This window comes from Aquarana catesbeiana, linkage group LG09 (genome assembly GCF_042186555.1).
Source record: "Aquarana catesbeiana isolate 2022-GZ linkage group LG09, ASM4218655v1, whole genome shotgun sequence".
Taxonomy (NCBI): domain Eukaryota; kingdom Metazoa; phylum Chordata; class Amphibia; order Anura; family Ranidae; genus Aquarana; species Aquarana catesbeiana.
In genome coordinates this window covers 1,512,484-1,527,012 of record NC_133332.1, presented here as the reverse complement: position 1 = coordinate 1,527,012, position 14,529 = coordinate 1,512,484, and the positions used below count along the sequence as shown (strand labels likewise).

The window sequence follows — 14,529 nt, the reverse complement described above, 5'->3', positions numbered from 1 at the left end:
CTGAACTCTCCCAGCCCCCCCCAGGGAGGGCTCACCATCTGACCTCTCCCAGCCCCCCCCCCCAGAGAGGGCACACCCCCTAACCTCTTCCAGTCCATCCCCCATAGAGAGGGCACACCCCCTGACCTCTCCCAGTCCCCCCAGAGAGGGCTCATCCCCCTGACATCTCCACCCACCTCCCCTAGAGTGGGCTCATCCCCCTGACCTCTCCCAGCCCCCCCCCCCAGAGAGGGCTCGTTCCCCTGACCTCTCCCAGCCCACCCCCCCTAGAGAGGGCTCATCCCCCTGACCTCTCCCAGCCCTCCCCCCCATAGAGAGGGCACACCCCCCTGACCTCTCCTAGCCACCCCCCAGAGAGGGCTTCCTTCCCTGACCTCTCCCAGCCCACCCCCCTCTAGAGAGGGCTCACCCCCCTGACTCTCCTAGCCCCCCCCAGAGAGGGCTCCCTCCCCTGACCTCTCCCGCCCCACCCCAGAGAGGGCCCAACCCCCCTGACCTCTCCCAACCCCCCCCCAGAGAGGGCAACCCCCCTGACCTCTCCCAGCCCCCCCGAGAGGGCACATCCCCCTGAACTCTCCCAGCCCCCCCCAGAGAAGGCTCCTTCCCCCTGACCTCTCCCAGCCCAAACCCCCCTAGAGAGGGCACATCCCCCTGAACTCTCCCCAGCCCCCCCCCCAGAGAGGGCACATCCCCCTGACCTCTCCAGCCCCCCACCCCCCGAGACGGCTCCTTCCCCTGACTTCTCCCAGCCCAACCCCCCCTAGAGAGGGCTCATCCCCCTGAACTCTCCCAGCCCCCCCCCCCCCCAGAGAGGGCACCATCCCCCTGACCTCTCCCAGCCCCCCCCCCCCCCGAGAAGGCTCCTCCCCTGACTTCTCCCAGCCACACCCCCCCATAGAGAGGGCACACCCCCTGACCTCTCCAACCCACCTCCCCTAGAGAGGGCTCATCCCCCTGAACTCTCCCTGCCCCCCCCAGGGAGGGCTCACCCCCTGACCTCTCCCAGCCCCCCCCCCAGAGAGGGCACACCCCCTAACCTCTTCCAGTCCATCCCCCATAGAGAGGGCACATCCCCCTGACATCTCCAACCCACCTCCCCTAGAGTGGGCTCATCCCCCTGACCTCTCCCAGCCCCCCCCAGAAAGGCTCGTTCCCCTGACCTCTCCCAGCCCACCCCCCTAGAGAGGGCTCATCCCCCTGACCTCTCCCAGCCCTCCCCCCATAGAGAGGGCACACCCCCTGACCTCTCCTAGCCCCCCCAGAGGGCTCCTACCCCTGACCTACTCCCAGCCCACCCCCCTAGAGAGGGCTCATCCCCTGACCTCTCCTAGCCCCCCCCAGAGAGGGCTCCTTCCCCTGACCTCTCCCAGCCCACCCCCCTCTAGAGAGGGCTCATCCCCCTGACCTCTCCTAGCCCCCCCCAGAGAGGGCTCCTCTCCCTGACCTCTCCTAGCCCCCCCCAGAGAGGGCCCCACCCCCCTGACCTCTCCAGCAAACCCCCCCAGAGAGGGCTCATCCCCCTGACCTCTCCTAGCCCCCCCCAGAGAGGGCTCACCCCCCTGACCTCTCCCAGCCCCCCCCCGAGAGGGCTCACCCCCCTGACCTCTCCCAGCCCCCCAGAGAGGGCTCATCCCCCTGACCTCTCCTAGCCCCCCCCCGAGAGGCTCACCCCCCTGACCTCTCCCAGCCTACCCCCCTAGAGAGGGCTCATCCCCCTGACCTCTCCCAGCCCCCCCCAGAGAGGGCTCATACCCCTGACCTCTCCCAGCCCCCCCAGAGAAGGCTTATCCCCCTGACCTATCCTAGCCCCCCCCCCCAGAGAGGGCTCATACCCCTGACCTCTCCCAGCCCCCCCCAGAGAAGGCTTATCCCCCTGAACTCACCCAGCCCCCCAGAGGGCTCACCCCCCGACCTCTCTCAGCCCCCCTCCCCCCCGAGGGCTGATTTCGGCTTTCAGCTAGTCTAATTGAAGAGGAGATTTCATGTGATGTTTCAGGGATGTTTATTTATTTTTATTTATTTCAGGTACTTATATAGCGCTGTCAATTTACGCAGCACTTTACATATACATTATACATTCACATCAGTCCCCGCCCTCAAGGAGCTTCCATCACATCAGTCCCCGCCCTCAAGGAGCTTCCAATCTAATGTCCCAACTCACATTCACACATACCGGGGACAATTTAGACAGAAGCCAATTAACCTCCCGTGTTCTTGTTGACTTTCTTGGTGTTGTCCTTTAGAATTGATGAGCGATGAGAATTCCTCTCCCGCCTCTTCCCTGGGATCCCCTGCCAACAATCCAACGCTGTGCGCGTTCCGAGCCTTAAAGGGGCCACATCCTCCTCTCCGCAGAGCCCTTATCCCTCCACAGACGCTGCAGGGGGCGCTCCTCCCCAGTAATCACAGTACAGCAAGGGGACATCACAGCCATAGAGAGCCATACAGGTCACCTGACACCCTCAGAAACTATGTGCCTGCATGGAGTCACCAGAATCAGTCCCTTCACCCGGATAGAGTCACCGGAATCAGTCCCTTCACCCGGATAGAGTCACCGGAATCAGTCCCTTCACCCGATAGAGTCACCCGAATCAGTCCCTTCACCCGAATGGAGTCACCAGAATCAGTCCCTTCACCCGAATGGAGTCACCAGAATCAGTCCCTTCACCCGGATTAGAGTCACCCGAATCAGTCCCTTCACCCGGATAGAGTCACCCGAATCAGTCCCTTCACCCGGATAGAGTCACCGGAATCAGTCCCTCACCCGGATAGAGTCACCCGAATCAGTCCCTTCACCGGATAGAGACACCGGAATCAGTCCCTTCACCCAGATAGAGTCACCGGAATCAGTCCCTTCACCCGGATAGAGTCACCGGAATCAGTCCCTTCACCCGGATAGAGTCACCCGAATCAGTCCCTTCACCCGGATAGAGTCACCAGAATCAGTCCCTTCACCCGGATAGAGTCACCGGAATCAGTCCCTTCACCCGGATAGAGTCACCGGAATCAGTCCCTTCACCCGGATAGAGTCACCCGAATCAGTCCCTTCACCCGAATGGAGTCACCAGAATCAGTCCCTTCACCCGAATGGAGTCACCAGAATCAGTCCCTTCACCCGAATAGAGTCACCGGAATCAGTCCCTTCACCCGAATGGAGTCACCAGAATCAGTCCCTTCACCCGGATAGAGTCACCGGAATCAGTCCCTTCACCCGGATAGAGTCACCGGAATCAGTCCCTTCACCCGGATAGAGTCACCCGAATCAGTCCCTTCACCCGAATGGAGTCACCAGAATCAGTCCCTTCACCCGGATAGAGTCACCCGAATCAGTCCCTTCACCCGGATAGAGTCACCGGAATCAGTCCCTTCACCCGGATAGAGTCACCGGAATCAGTCCTTCACCCGGATAGAGTCACCCGAATCAGTCCCTTCACCCGAATGGAGTCACCCGAATCAGTCCCTTCACCCGGATAGAGTCACCCGAATCAGTCCCTTCACCCGGATAGAGTCACCGGAATCAGTCCCTTCACCCGGATAGAGTCACCGGAATCAGTCCCTTCACCCGGATAGAGTCACCGGAATCAGTCCCTTCACCCGAATGGAGTCACCAGAATCAGTCCCTTCACCCGGATAGAGTCACCCGAATCAGTCCCTTCACCCGGATAGAGTCACCGGAATCAGTCCCTTCACCTGAACGGTGTCACCGGAATCAGTCCCTTCACCCGAATGGAGTCACCCGAATCAGTCCCTTCACCCGGATAGAGTCACCGGAATCAGTCCCTTCACCCGAATGGAGGCACCGGAATCAGTCCCTTCACCCGAATGAGGCACCCGAATCAGTCCCTTCACCCGGATAGAGTCACCGGAATCAGTCCCTTCACCCGGATAGAGTCACCGGAATCAGTCCCTTCACCCGAATGGAGTCACCGGAATCAGTCCCTTCACCCGGATAGAGTCACCGGAATCAGTCCCTTCACCCGGATAGAGTCACCGGAATCAGTCCCTTCACCTGAACGGTGTCACCGGAATCAGTCCCTTCACCCGAATGGAGTCACCGGAATCAGTCCCTTCACCCGAATGGAGTCACCCGAATCAGTCCCTTCACCCGGATAGAGTCACCGGAATCAGTCCCTTCACCCGGATAGAGTCACCGGAATCAGTCCCTTCACCCGGATAGAGTCACCGGAATCAGTCCCTTCACCCGGATAGAGTCACCGGAATCAGTCCCTTCACCCGGATAGAGTCACCCGAATCAGTCCCTTCACCCGAATGGAGTCACCAGAATCAGTCCCTTCACCTGAACGGTGTCACTGGAATCAGTCCCTTCACCTGAACGGTGTCACTGGAATCAGTCCCTTCACCTGAACGGTGTCACTGGAATCAGTCCCTTCACCTGAACGGTGTCACTGGAATCAGTCCCTTCACCCGAATGGAGTCACCGGAATCAGTCCCTTCACCCGGATAGAGTCACCCGAATCAGTCCCTTCACCTGAACGGTGTCACTGGAATCAGTCCCTTCACCCGGATGGTGTCACTGGAATCAGTCCCTTCACCCGGATGGTGTCACTGGAATTAGTCCCTTCACCTGAACGGTGTCACCGAATCAGTCCTCTTCCGGCCATGACAACCATGGTGTTGGCTGTCCCAGTGACATCATTGCCTAGAATCACCTATGACAGTGATGGTGAACCTTGGCACTCCAGATGTTTTTGAACTACATTTCCCATGATGCTCTTGCACTCTGCAGTGTAGTGGAGCATCATGGGAAATGTAGTTCCAAAACATCTGGAGTGCCAAGGTTCTCCATCACTGACCTATGACATCATCAGCCATGGTTGTGTGATTCAGTCTTTATAAGAATCCACAAAAACCTTCTTAACGAGCGTCACTGAGACTCATCAAAGCCTCCGCCATGTTTTATAGATCCGGAGGGATGACATTAATGTCAGTCATCGGATATTTCACCCTCTGAGATCCCCCATTTCTAGGCTGGGATGGGGGCTTCCTAGAAGGTGAGCCATAGGGAGGGTTCTGGCCCAGGAAGGGGAGACTTATGGGGGGGAGGGGGTCTCTTGAGCCAGGCAGGGGAGTCTGGGGGGTACTCTGGCCCAGGAAGATGGAATGTGGAGGGTCTAAGGCCCAGGAATGTAGAACGTGGAGGTCCCCAGCCTAGTAGGTGAGATGGAGGGTCTCTGACCCAGGTGGGTGAAACAATCGGGGGGCCCAGCCCAAGAAAGGGGCGATGTGAGGTGTCATCGGTGACAGAAGGTCAAAAATTGAGGGTCTCGGTGCAAGGTAGGAGAGATGTGAGAAGTCTCCAACCAAGGAAGAGAAGACATAAGGACATCCAAAGAAGGGGAGCTGTGGGGGTCTCCAGTCAAGGAACAGGTAAATGTGAGGGGTCTCCAGCGAAAGAAGGGGAGAAGGAAGAGGGAGACATGAGGGGTCTCTAGCCAGGGAATGGGAGACATGAGGGGTCTGAATGCAGAATATAGATTAGGGACCTGAAGCTCACTGATGGATCTGGACTCTGGAGAGAATTTTGTGAACCGTCACATCGTGTCTCCCCGCCCATCCCCCATAATAATGTAAAGAGTGCGCTTACATACATTTCAATACTCACAGCTTTATACAAATAACAGGAAGTTGCCTCAACCACAGACATGCCGAGCATCCCATAATACCCCCTGAGATCCCCAACACAAGAAGCCTAGAACACCCCAATAAACATAAGTGCACCCAAAAGCCTACAGACCTGGGAACTCAGCACAGGGATGGTGAGAACCCCTCATAATGGGCACAGCGGGTGTACAGACCCAGGAACTCAGCACAGGGATGGTGGGAACCCCTCATAATGGGCACAGCAGGTGTACAGACCCGGGAACTCAGCACAGGGATGGTGGGAACCCCTCATAATGGGCACAGCGGGTGTACAGACCCGGGAACTCAGCACAGGGATGGTGGGAACCCCTCATAATGGGCACAGCGGGTGTACAGACCCGGGAACTCAGCACAGGGATGGTGAGAACCCCTCATAATGGGCACAGCGGGTGTACAGACCCGGGAACTCAGCACAGGGATGGTGGGAACCCCTCATAATGGCACAGCGGGTGTACAGACCCGGGAACTCAGCACAGGGATGGTGAGAACCCCTCATAATGGGCACAGCGGGTGTACAGACCCGGGAACTCAGCACAGGGATGGTGAGAACCCCTCATAATGGGCACAGCGGTGTACAGACCCGGGAACTCAGCACAGGGATGGTGAGAACCCCTCATAATGGGCACAGCGGGTGTACAGACCTGAGAACTCGGCACAGGGATGGTGAGAACCCCTCATAATGGGCACAGCGGGTGTACAGACCTGAGAACTCGGCACAGGGATGGTGAGAACCCCTCATAATGGGCACAGCGGGTCTACAGACCCGGGAACTCAGCACAGGGATGGTGAGAACCCCTCATAATGGCACAGCGGGTGTACAGACCCAGGAACTCAGCACAGGGATGGTGAGAACCCCTCATAATGGGCACAGCGGGTGTACAGACACAGGAACTCAGCACAGGGATGGTGAGAACCCCTCATAATGGGCACAGCGGGTGTACAGACCCGGGAACTCAGCACAGGGATGGTGAGAACCCCTCATAATGGGCACAGCGGGTGTACAGACCCGAGAACTCAGCACAGGGATGGTGGGAACCCCTCATAATGGGCACATCGGGTGTACAGACCCGGGAACTCAGCACAGGGATGGTGGGAACCCCTCATAATGGGCACAGCGGGTGTACAGACCCGGGAACTCAGCACAGGGATGGTGAGAACCCCTCATAATGGGCACAGCGGGTGTACAGACCCGAGAACTCAGCACAGGGATGGTGAGAACCCCTCATAATGGGCACAGCGGGTGTACAGACCCGGGAACTCAGCACAGGGATGGTGGGAACCCCTCATAATGGGCACAGCGGGTGTACAGACCCGGGAACTCAGCACAGGGATGGTGGGAACCCCTCATAATGGGCACAGCGGGTGTACAGACCCGGGAACTCAGCACAGGGATGGTGGGAACCCCTCATAATGGGCACAGCGGGTGTACAGACCCGGGAACTCAGCACAGGGATGGTGGGAACCCCTCATAATGGGCACAGCGGGTGTACAGACCCGGGAACTCAGCACAGGGATGGTGAGAACCTCTCATAATGGGCACAGCGGGTGTACAGACCCGGGAACTCAGCACAGGGATGGTGAGAACCTCTCATAATGGGCACAGCGGGTGTACAGACCCGGGAACTCAGCACAGGGATGGTGAGAACCCCTCATAATGGCACAGCGGGTGTACAGACCGGGAACTCAGCACAGGGATGGTGAGAACCCCTCATAATGGGCACAGCGGGTGTACAGACCCGGGAACTCAGCACAGGGATGGTGAGAACCTCTCATAATGGGCACAGCGGGTGTACAGACCCGGGAACTCAGCACAGGGATGGTGAGAACCCCTCATAATGGGCACAGCGGGTGTACAGACCCGGGAACTCAGCACAGGGATGGTGAGAACCCCTCATAATGGGCACAGCGGGTGTACAGACCCGGGAACTCAGCACAGGGATGGTGAGAACCCCTCATAATGGGCACAGCGGGTGTACAGACCCGGGAACTCAGCACAGGGATGGTGAGAACCCCTCATAATGGGCACAGCGGGTGTACAGACCCGGGAACTCAGCACAGGGATGGTGAGAACCCCTCATAATGGGCACAGCGGGTGTACAGACCTGGGAACTCAGCACAGGGATGGTGAGAACCCCTCATAATGGGCACAGCGGGTGTACAGACCCGGGAACTCAGCACAGGGATGGTGAGAACCCCTCATAATGGGCACAGCGGGTGTACAGACCCGGGAACTCAGCGCAGGATGGTGAGAACCCCTCATAATGGGCACAGCGGGTGTACAGACCCGGAACTCAGCACAGGGATGGTGAGAACCTCTCATAATGGGCACAGCGGGTGTACAGACCCGGGAACTCAGCACAGGGATGGTGAGAACCCCTCATAATGGGCACAGCGGGTGTACAGACCCGGGAACTCAGCACAGGGATGGTGAGAACCCCTCATAATGGGCACAGCGGGTGTACAGACCCGGGAACTCAGCACAGGGATGGTGAGAACCTCTCATAATGGGCACAGCGGGTGTACAGACCCGGGAACTCAGCACAGGGATGGTGAGAACCCCTCATAATGGGCACAGCGGGTGTACAGACCCGGGAACTCAGCACAGGGATGGTGAGAACCCCTCATAATGGGCACAGCGGGTGTACAGACCCGGGAACTCAGCACAGGGATGGTGAGAACCCCTCATAATGGGCACAGCGGGTGTACAGACCGGGAACTCAGCACAGGGATGGTGAGAACCCCTCATAATGGGCACAGCGGGTGTACAGACCCGGGAACTCAGCACAGTGATGGTGAGAACCCCTCATAATGGGCACAGCGGGTGTACAGACCCGGGAACTCAGCACAGGGATGGTGAGAACCCCTCATAAAGCTGCAGTCGGACATGTACATGGAGATATGTTCAGTTGCTTTGCTCTCCATAGACAGAACAGTTGGGGACATTTTCTATATACGTCTCACATCAGTGACAACATATAATAGAATATTCTGTGTACATATAGAGGGTCATTGTGCTCCGAACTCCCCGACGTTTCCTGTCTGAGATGTTTTCATTTCTCATATTATTATACAAAAGAGAATCCGAGACTGGAGGAGTGTGACGGGGGGGGGGGGGGGGTTGGACATTAGAGTGTAAGCTCCTCTGTATAGAGACTCATGTGACTGCGGGGGGGGGGGGGGCATTAGAGTGTAAGCTCCTCTGGTACAGAGACTGATGTGACTGGCTCAGTGATCTCTGTACAGCACTCGCGGTATATGTCGGAGATATATAAGTGTATAATAGTGTGTGATCGTGGGGGCACAGTAGAGTGTAAGCTCCTCTGGTACAGAGACTCTCTGGGTGAGCGGTGGGATTGGGGGGGTCAGTATATGAAGGGGGGGGGGGGTGTTGTGTTTGGATTTGTTCTTCTTCTTGTGGTTGGACTTTGTATCTTTTCTCCAGCTAACAATGTAACTGTAGAAGTGTCTCCAGAGGCTGCAATCCTCTAGGATTGGATACTTTGTAATTATGGAGATAATTCTTTAATTATTCTCTTCTTCTACTGAAGAAATGAGACCTCAGGAGAAGGAGGAATAGGAAGAGTCAATGGAGGAAACATTTACAGCGTTACAGTGGTGAGCCCGGTTGAAGCACAAAGTACTCACCGCGGTGGAGCCAGAAGAACTGGCGTAATAGACGGTGATGACCATGCTGGAGGTCTTGGGATGGATGGTGGTCTTCAGGTGGATAGATGGATGGTGGTCTTCAGGTGGACGGATGGTGGTCTTCAGGTGGACGGATGGTGGTCTTCAGGTGGACGGATGGTGGTCCTCAGGTGGACGGATGGTGGTCTTCAGGTGGATGGATGGTGGTCTTCAGGTGGATGGTGGTTTTGGGATGGATGACGGATGAGGATGCTGGGCTCTCCCAGCGGCTGTGCGATGATGATGAGGAGGAGGAGGATGACGATGATGATGACTTCTCTCTCCCTCTGCTCTCTCTCTCTCTCTTTCTCTCTGACTCTCTTGCCTTTTTCGCTCTGCAGGCAGGGAGGAGGTTCTCTTTTTTTCTTCAATGAACTTTATTTCTCCCAGGAAAGGCGCAGCAGCTGCACACAGCAGTCCTCTGATCTGTGGGAGATTTCCAGACAGGAATTTTCCTGCTTTACATTTATTGCTTTCAGCTGCTGGAGGAGAGGAGAGGAGGAGGAGGCACCAGATGCCTCGCCCCTCTCCCAGGACGTATAAAACAATAAATGTGACCTTCTCTGCAGGTGAATCTTTCAGGATTTATAGGACGGCGGCTGATTCTCCACCAGTGAATGTTTGGTGAAAGTGACTTTTGCTGATTTATAAAGTCGTTCCTTAGTTTTTAGGGACATGATGTAATATCCATTACCGTTAGTCCTCCAGTGACTGGAGAAAAGGCCAATGAGAGATCCAGACCCAATAGGCCTTCAAAGTCTTAATATCAGCGCTTGACCACAATAAGCCGACATGTTGTGGGGGTAAAATGTCTCCACACTTCATCAGGGCACGAAGTCTTATGTCATCAGGAGGATTCAACATGGTACCATCCCCACCCTCCCGTCCCTCGATTCATCTTATCAGTCACTGACGGTGGTGATGGAGCCATTTTGAGTCATGTTGGAGCCATGTTGAGTCCTCTTCAGGAGAACTCAACATGGTGCCATCCCCACCTCCCGTCTCTCGATTCATCTTATCAAACACTGATGGTGGTGATGGAGCCATGTTGAGTCATGTTGGAGCCATGTTGAGTCCTCTTCAGGAGGACTCAACATGGTGCCATCCCCATCTCCCGTCCCTCGATTCATCTAATCAATCACTGATGGTGGTGATGGAGGACTCAACATGGTAGCATCCCCACCTCCCGTACCTCGATTCATCTCATCAATCACTGATGGTGGTGATGGAGCCATGTTGAATCAGTGATTGATAAGATGAATCAAGGACGGGAGGTGGGGATGGCACCATGTTGAGTCCTCCTGAAGAGGACTCAACATGGCTCCAACATGACTCAATATGGCTCCATCACCACCATCAATGATTGATAAGATGAATCGAGGGACGGGAGGTGAGGATGGCGCCATGTTGAGTCCTCTTGAAGAGGATTCAACATGGCTCCAACATGACTCAACATGGCTCAATCACCACCATCAATGAGTGATAAGATGAATCGAGGGCCGGGAGGTGGGGACGGCGCCATGTTGAGTCCTTATGCTGACATAAGATTTCAAGACGTTATTTCGTATTTAGGGACATGGCAATATGTGAATGACTTTTACCCCTCCAGACTGTTTCCACCTCACCTATGATTTATAAAACAATAAATGTGACCTTCACTGCAGGTGAATCTTCCAGGTCCATGTGTTTTATAGGACAGCAGCTGATTCTCTACCAGTGAATGTTTGGTGAAAGTGACATTTGCTGATTTTGTTTTTAGGGACATGACAATGTGCATGACTGTTACTCCTCCATTTTCAGGAGAAAAGGCCATTAAAAGATCCAGACCCAATAGGCCTTAAAGGCCTTTTAATACCAGAGCTTGGCCACAATAAGCCAGCACGTTTAGGGGTACAAATGTCTCCCCACTTCATCAGGACCTGAAGTCTTATGTGCCATCAGGAAGATTCAACATGGGGCAATCCCCACCATCAATGATTGAGAAGATGAGGAAAGGGAGGTGGGGATGGCGCCATGTTGAGTCCTCCTAATGACACATAAGAATTTGAGACGTTCCTTTGTTTTTTGAGACACGACAATATGTGCATGACTGTTACTCCTCCAGTTACTGGATCAAAGGCCAATAAAAGATCCAGACCTCAATAGGCCTTTTAATATCAGCGCTTGGCCATATTAAGCCGATACGCGTTTTTGGGTACATTTGTCTCCCCACTTCATCGGGGCTAAAAAATCTTGCATGTCATGTGTCATCATGGCGTCATCCCAACACCTCCCTTTCCTCGATTCATCTTCTCAATCATTGATGGTGGGGTTGGTGCCATGTTGTTCAATTGCTTCAATGAAGCTGCTCCCAATACAAACAGTTTGTCCCCAACTAGGGGACCCAAAGATTGGAATCCACCCGAAAAACAGTACAACGGGAGCTCCAGGCCTGCTAGGAGTCTAAAGTCTTGTAATATAACAGTCTGTTCACGATAAGCCGACACGCATTTTGTAGTACATGTGTCTCCCCCCTTCGTCAGGATTAAAAATCTTATGTGTCACCAGGAGGACTTAACATGGCGCCATCCCCACCTCCTATTCCTCCATTCATCCTCTTAATTATTGATGGTGGGGATTGTTTTGGGGGTAGAAATGTTTCCTCCATTTGTCACGACTCAAAATCTTATGTGTCATCAGGAGTACTCAACATGGCGCCATTACTACCTCTCGTTCCTCAATTCATTTCTCTCAATCATTGACGGTGGTGACGGCGCCATTACCACCTCCCGTTCCTTGATTCATCTTCTCAATCATTAATGGTGGTGATGGTGCCATGTTGAGTTCTACTGATGACCTCCCGATCAGGATTCAACATGGTTGCTATCACCACCTCCTGTTCCTCGATTCATCTTCCCAATCATTGATGGTGGTGATGGCACCATGTTGAGTCCTCCTGATGACTGCCTGATCAGGATTCAACATGGCACCATCACCAACTAACGTCCCTTGATTCATCTTCTCGATCATTGATGGTGTGTGTTGGTGCCATTACCACCTCCAGTTCCTAAATTCATCTTCTCAATCATTGATGGTGGTGATGGCACCATGTTGAGTCCTCCTGATGACCTCCTGCTCAGAATTTAAAATGGCGCCATCACCACTTCCCATCCTTTGATTCATCTTCTCAATCATTGATAGGGGTGATGGCGCCATGTTGAGTCCTCATGATCACCTCCTAAACAGGATTCAACATGGCGCCATCACCACCTCCTGTCCCTTGATTCATCTTCTTAGTCATTGATGGTGGGGATGGCGCCATGTTGAGTCTCCCTGATGACCTCCTGATCAGGATTTAACATGGCGCCATCACCACCTCCCATCCCTTGATTCATCTTCTCAATCATTGATGGTGGTGATGGCGCCACGTTGAGTCCTCCTGATGACACATAAGATTTCAAGCCCTGACGAAGTGGGGGGACATTTCTATCCTAAAACAATCCCCACTATCAATTGTTGATAAGATGAATCAAGGAACAGGAGGTGGGGATGGCACCATGTTGAGTACTCCCGATGAAGTGAGGAGACGTTTGTACTCCAAAACGTGTTGGCTTATTGAGAAAGAAAGACCAATATTACAAGACTTTTGACTCCAAGGAGGCCTGGAGACCCCACTGGAGATTTTTCAGGTGAAGTCCATTCTTTGGGTCCCCTGGTTGGGGGTTCGGTGTCTGTACAGAGATCAGCTTTATTGGAGCCTTTGCACACTATGTGAGTTTCATTGAAAAGGGCGGGTTGGGGAAATGTGACTGAAGCAGGAAGAACCTTCACAGAGTTCAGGTAAAGAAAAACCTTTATCAGCCGGCAATGAGGATGTAAAAATCCAGAATGACCCCAAGGACGGGGGGGCAGAGTCCTGTGTCCCTCCCAGTTCCTCGGCCGACCCATGGAGATAAAATCACACCACGCTCTTCTGCTCTTTCCTGGAGATCCGCTTCTTCCAATACAATGTCTGTAGAATGTGGACGGTTCCCGGGGTACAGACAACGAGGTCTAAAAAAAGGCAAATAATAAGACCCCCCCACATGGACATTGCAAAGATCAAACAGCCTGCAGCCAATCAGATTCAACTATTTGTAACCCAGAAAATCTGAGTTTTTAAATCCCCTTCAGTGTTGCACAGATGTACCGGCTCCTCCCCGGGACTGAAATGCCTTCCTCTGATTTCAATGCACACTGTGAGCTTCTCACCATGTGCATTAGAAGCTGCAGCATGTCACATAGAGCCCCGCCCCATTTCCTGGCTGGAGGACGTCCAGCATTATCTAGCTCTTTCCTCCCCAGCCTGACTGTCCCTGGCCCCGCCCCTTTCTATTATTGGAATTTAGTTCTGTCAATCATGAAGGTTCAGCATCACTTGTGGGCGTTATCTAGAGTGGCCTGCAGAAGGAGAACCAATGTGGTTCTGGGTCTTAGCACCACCCCCATCCTCAGGGCGTAGGTCATGTGACCGGAGTCAGTGGGGTTTATATTTATAAACCTTGGCGAGTTCTGGGCACTGCGTTATTATTACTAATCACCCTGCACTCTATGACCTCCAGGGGGTGCCCTTCCTCCTTCTCACATCTATCCATTTCACAAGATTCAGAGAAGCTCCGCCTACTATTATTACAAAGCTGTCCTGGAGCTCCAATCAGTGACTGTGCCTAGGCTCAGATGATGTCATCAGTCTGCTGCAGGCAGGAATAAGCATGTCCTCAGTCTCCCCTCCCCCAGTGATCAGACTGTACATTGTAACTTTGTAGAAGGAGGAGGAGTCATTTCCTCAGTCTCCTCCCCCAGTGATCAGACTGTACATTGTAACTTTGTAGAAGGAGGAGGAGTCATTTCCTCAGTCTCCTCCCCCAGTGATCAAACTGTACATTGTAACTTTGTAGAAGGAGGAGGAGTCATTTCCTCAGTCTCCCCTCCCCCAGTGATCAGACTCTATATTGTAACTTTGTAGAAGGGGGAGGAGTCATTTCCTCAGTCTCCCCTCCCCCAGTGATCAGACTCTATATTGTAACTTTGTAGAAGGGGGAGGAGTCATTTCCTCAGTCTCAGAACTCGGAGACTCTCAGAGACACTCCCAGCTGGGTGGGGATCGCGTAACGTGCGTCGGAGAACCCAAAAGGGTCAACAGTTCTCAAGTGTCTCCGAGCGTCA

General features: G+C 54.1%; 1 protein-coding gene across 1 annotated transcript in view; it reads right to left on the bottom strand.

Annotated features, from left to right (window-relative positions):
• The window catches only part of SH3BGRL (SH3 domain binding glutamate rich protein like), a 47,987-nt gene extending 38,115 nt beyond the window's left edge, over positions 1-9,872 (bottom strand). The window contains exon 1 of the mRNA XM_073598050.1: positions 9,307-9,872. Within this exon, the coding sequence (XP_073454151.1) occupies positions 9,307-9,351 (45 nt within the window). The 5' untranslated portion in view covers positions 9,352-9,872. The remainder of the gene's footprint in view (positions 1-9,306) is intronic.
• Between the last annotated feature and the right edge of the window lie 4,657 nt (positions 9,873-14,529).